This window comes from Echinops telfairi, unplaced genomic scaffold (assembly GCF_000313985.2).
Source record: "Echinops telfairi isolate 266 unplaced genomic scaffold, ASM31398v2 ScPeMD7_7459;HRSCAF=8497, whole genome shotgun sequence".
NCBI lineage: Eukaryota > Metazoa > Chordata > Mammalia > Afrosoricida > Tenrecidae > Echinops > Echinops telfairi.
The window spans coordinates 2,491,951-2,496,498 of NW_022111359.1; the positions used below are offsets into that span (position 1 = coordinate 2,491,951).

General features: G+C 59.0%; 1 protein-coding gene across 1 annotated transcript in view; it reads left to right on the forward strand.

The window, feature by feature from the left end:
- AP3D1 (adaptor related protein complex 3 subunit delta 1) overlaps positions 1-4,548 on the forward strand; it is a 23,412-nt gene that overhangs the window by 1,904 nt on the left and 16,960 nt on the right. The window contains exons 2-6 of the mRNA XM_045300042.1: positions 1,175-1,267; positions 2,253-2,348; positions 2,699-2,779; positions 3,203-3,283; positions 3,908-4,015. Coding sequence (XP_045155977.1) covers positions 1,175-1,267; positions 2,253-2,348; positions 2,699-2,779; positions 3,203-3,283; positions 3,908-4,015 — 459 coding nt within the window. The remainder of the gene's footprint in view (positions 1-1,174; positions 1,268-2,252; positions 2,349-2,698; positions 2,780-3,202; positions 3,284-3,907; positions 4,016-4,548) is intronic.

Sequence of the window (4,548 nt, forward strand, 5' to 3'; positions counted from 1 at the left end):
GTTGGGGGTCACCACAACGTGAGGAACTGTATTAAAGGGTCACGGCATTAGGAAGGTCAAGAACCACTGGCTGAGGGTGTCCTCTGAAAGGGTCCCCACAGACAGAGGAAAGGGTTCGTGTGTGGAGGGCGGGTACCTAGGCCATTTGAGAGGGCAGGTGGACTCGGGCTCCGGCAAGCAGATGTTCAATAGTGCTCTTGGCATTACGCCTCTGAGCTGCCTGAGATCACTGGCCGCTCTTGCTGGCACCCCCTGAACGCCCAGCCTGGAGACACGTACCTAGAAACAGGTGCAAGGAAAGTTTTTGCCTACCAGAATGTGGCCAAGAATTCCACACTCAGAGGGTCAGGAGAAAGAACTGAGTGCAGACCGAGCCCAGGCTGGGAATGGGTGCCAATGAGGTCCAGCCTCTTCTGTAGGGAGATCACCCTGTCGGGAGACCACTTTGGGACCCCTCTCTGTTGCTGCCCATGGCCGCAGGACCCAGAGTGTGCCTCCTGCAATGGGTTGAGACCTTTTCCATGAAGCAGGACTTGCTGTGTGGCTGCTGCTCCCTGTCATCCTGGGAGGCACGGGAAAGGGGACCCATTCCCCCTCAGGAAAGGCACTGGGCAGCAGGAGTGTGCTATGCGCCACTTCTCCCCGTTTTAAGTGAGGTTCTTGGTGACTCTTGTTTGGGAGGAAACGCATGGTGGTGGTTGTGCCAGCAGTCCCTTTCCACCCGAGTGACCCGCACACCACAGAGGGAAGCGCTGAGACTCTGGAGCCTCCTGCACCTTCCTCACAGTGGTTCCTAGGCCCAGACCCATTGTACGGAGTCCACATGCCCGGTTCCACGTCACCGATTGCAGTTCCCACAGTATCAGCCCGAGGCCCACTGTCACCCTGCGTTCCCAGCTTCCATCTCTCCTCCTCCTCCTCCTGGGCCTCCTGAGCTGGCCTGGAAACGCTGCCCTTGGGCTTTTCTGGTCGTAAGGAGGGCGGCCCCTGGTTCTGTTACTCGCCTTACAGGTCTGTTGTCTGGTTGAAAGTTGAGCTACAGGGCTTCCTTGTTAAATTCTCTGTACTTGTTACTATTTTTAACAGCTGGCTGAGGTATGATCTATATGCTGTGGGACTCGCTCTCTCAAAGTGCCCGTCACCTCTCTTCACTTCTACTTCTGTCTGGTTCCAGACATTCATGGTCGGGCCGGCCGTCACTCCTAGCCCCTCCCCTAGCCCCGCCGGCATGACTGTGGATCACCTGGCCTGGCTGGTGTTCATCCCGGTAGACAGACCAGAGCGTCCATCCTTTTCTTGGCCAGGTGGTGTTCCACTATCTGCCAATGGACACTGGGCCGTTTCTTACCTTTTATGTACTGTGAATTGTGCTGTGGCTGTAGGTGTGGAGGTGTGCTACATTCATTTCTTAGCTTAATCCAGCCCTTCTACCCTTTGGCCCCGTCCTCCCAGCCTGTGACACCCACCCCCCTACCCCCACTGGGCCCCACTGCTACCTCAGCTCCCTGTCCTCCAGACCCACGCGCCCCGCTGCTACTGCAGCCCCTGCCCTTTCAGGCCTGTGTCCTCCACCGGGGCCTGGGCTGCTACCTCAGCTCCCCAGCCTGCGAGGGCACGAGCAGTTCTGAATGTTTCATGACCACCCGTGGTATGTGCATCAGGTTACAGAAGACTGGGGCCTTCTTTGGCTCATGGTCCCTGTATGTGACACTGTCCACCTCTAGGACTGGACTCCTCATGAATTGAGGCAGGAGCAGTAGTCGGGCAGTGGCAGTGGTGGCGAGGATGGGGGGAATCCGGGCCCTCATGCACCTTGGTGGGAGGTTAGGCCTGGTCATCCTACGACCCAGCAGTTCCTCTCAGGGCAGGCCCGGAAGAGATGAGAACAGCCCATCCGAGGGCCAGCATAGCCCCTCTGCACTGCAGAGACGAAGCTCTGAGCCAGGCTCTGTGTATAGGTGCACTCTGAGAACACAGTCTGGCTGGTGGAGCCAGGAGGGGGAAGTCAAGGTGAAAGAGAAGCAGTGATCTCCACCCCGTGACTTGGAGGGTGGACGGCTCTGGTGAGCATCCGAAGGTAGCTTTCGGGGCTAGTGTCTGAGAAGAGTAGCTTCCGGAAGCTCGGGGACATGCATGGCTGTGGCTTGGCTGGATATGGAGTCTCAGAAGCCGACGCACAGTGTGTGGCAGTGACTGGCTTGATCTGTTGCATCAAGATGCTTGTGACAAGAGCATGCTCATCCCTCTCCCAGGCCAAGTACATCTCCCAGTGCATTGACGAAATCAAGCAGGAGCTGAAGCAGGACAACATCGCCGTGAAAGCCAACGCCGTCTGCAAGCTGACCTACGTGAGTGCTGCGCGCGCCCATGCAGGCACCGCCATAGAATCCTAGGGCTGAGTGGGGGCTTGGCATGTCCTGGGTGGGTGAGTGGGGAGCATGATGGGCCCTGTCCCTTCCAGTCCATAGGGGAGGGGAGGGAAGCAGGAGAGGTCTATCTGGGAGCCTAATACCAGCTGATGCCTGGGCTCTGCCTGCGCTGGCACGGGTGCTGGTTGGTCATCTGTCCCTTACCTGTGAGGGCCACTTGGTCCCAAGCAGGCTTATCCTGGGTGAGATCAGGATAAGCCGCATAAGTGTCCACCTGCTGGGGGCGCAGGGGGGCCTTGAGCTCTGTGCCGTGCCCCCACCCCCACCAGTTGCAGATGCTGGGCTACGACATCAGCTGGGCTGCCTTCAACATCATCGAGGTGATGAGCGCCTCCAAGTTTACCTTCAAGGTGAGCTCAGGGTCCAGGCACCTGTGGACACCGTGAGGCCTAGACTGGGGGGGCCTTTCTTTGGAGGTGTGTCTGGAGAGCACTTGGGGCTTTGATGTCTGCGGGGGGAGGGGTTGGTGCTTACATTCATCCTCAGCCCCCTTGGGGAGGTGATGGGCTGACCGAGGGCTGCAGAAGCCGAGACCTACCTACGCTTCACCCTGGATCGCCGGCTTCCATTGCCAAGGAGGTGCAGTGGTTTCTTCTGAAATGAGAGCCGCGGGCCAAATGAGTGTGGAAACGTGTGCTTTAGATGAAGCCTTAGGGAAAGAGCATTGAAAGCCAGAGGCTCTGGGCACCTCCCTCCCAGAGGGTCCGAGGCCTGGAAGGAAGGCCACATCCAGCCTCGGTCTTTCTCACGGCTCCCCCACCCCACCCCGCCAGCGGATCGGGTACCTCGCCGCCTCGCAGTGCTTCCACGAGGGCACAGACGTCATCATGCTGACCACCAACCAGATCCGAAAGGTGAGCCCTATGCCCGCCCCTCCCCCCAGGTCTGCTTCCAGCACCTCAGATGAGCCTGAGCCCCCTGGAATGCCACACCAGGCTGGTGGGGCGCCCTTCTGGCCTGCTAGAAATCCGCTAGGGCTCCTTGCTGCCAGCACCTTCCAGGTGTCCTCACTACAAACCTTATTCCCCCTCCCCCCAAGCCCCCAGCACCCGCTTCGGGCATCTATGTCCCTCAGCCAGGGACATCGAGACCCAGCCCTGTGCTGTGGCCCCAAAGAGCGCTTCTGTCTTTGGCCTGGGTGGGGTGGGGGTGCAAAGATCAGAACTACGATGTGAGTCCTTGTGTCACGTGGGCCTGTGGCACCCTCTCCCCAGAGCCAGTTGGTGACACCTGAGAGGGTCTTTTGAGTGTCAAGTCTTTCAACCAAAGAGTAGCTGATGGGTTTGAACTGGCCACTTTTTAGGAGGCAGCCAAGCAGGAGGAGAGTCCACCCATTCTCACCAGGGGACTCTAGCCCCTCCCAAGAACACTTGTCCTGGCTCTCCTTGGTCCCCAGCCCATACTTGGTGCAGCTACACCCTTGGGGATACAGCAGTCGGGCTACAGCTGCCTTGCTGACTCAGTCCCTCCCATTGCAGGACCTGAGCAGCCCCAGCCAGTACGACACTGGGGTTGCGCTGACGGGCTTGTCCTGTTTTGTCACCCCAGATCTTGCCAGAGACTTGGCAAATGACATCATGACTCTGGTGAGTTTTCGAGCATGTCCGTGGGGGTGGTTGGTGTAGAGTGCACAGCAGGCTGGCGCTAGGGGAGGAGCCCTTCCTAGTCCAGGTGCAGCAGATTCAGGCCCACAGGCCAAGCCAAGAGCTGCCAGCCCCTGCTTTTGTAAGTGAAGGTCAACTGGCACATGTCTCTTTGAGGATGGTCTCCGGTGGCCTCAGCCCACAGTGGCCGAGTTCTGCCCTCTCAGCTCAGGAGGGGCAGTGGGGGAGTACTTGTGTGTTGCACACAGTGCACACGGTTGTCAGGGATGAAGAGGGCACTTGGGCGGACCAGTCAGAGGAGGAGGGTCCAGGCAGATGCAGATGGGGAGGATTCTGCCCACTTGGAGGTTCGGCTGCTCCAGAGTCCACACCACAGGGTGATGGGCAGGGCTGGATTGAGGAGCCCTGAGGACCCCCAGTTTCCTACTCAGGCACAGGTCTGGGGGCTGCTGTGATGGGGTTGGAGACCAGGAGACCATGTTTTCCAGCCCCATGTTCCATCCAGCCTGCCCTCA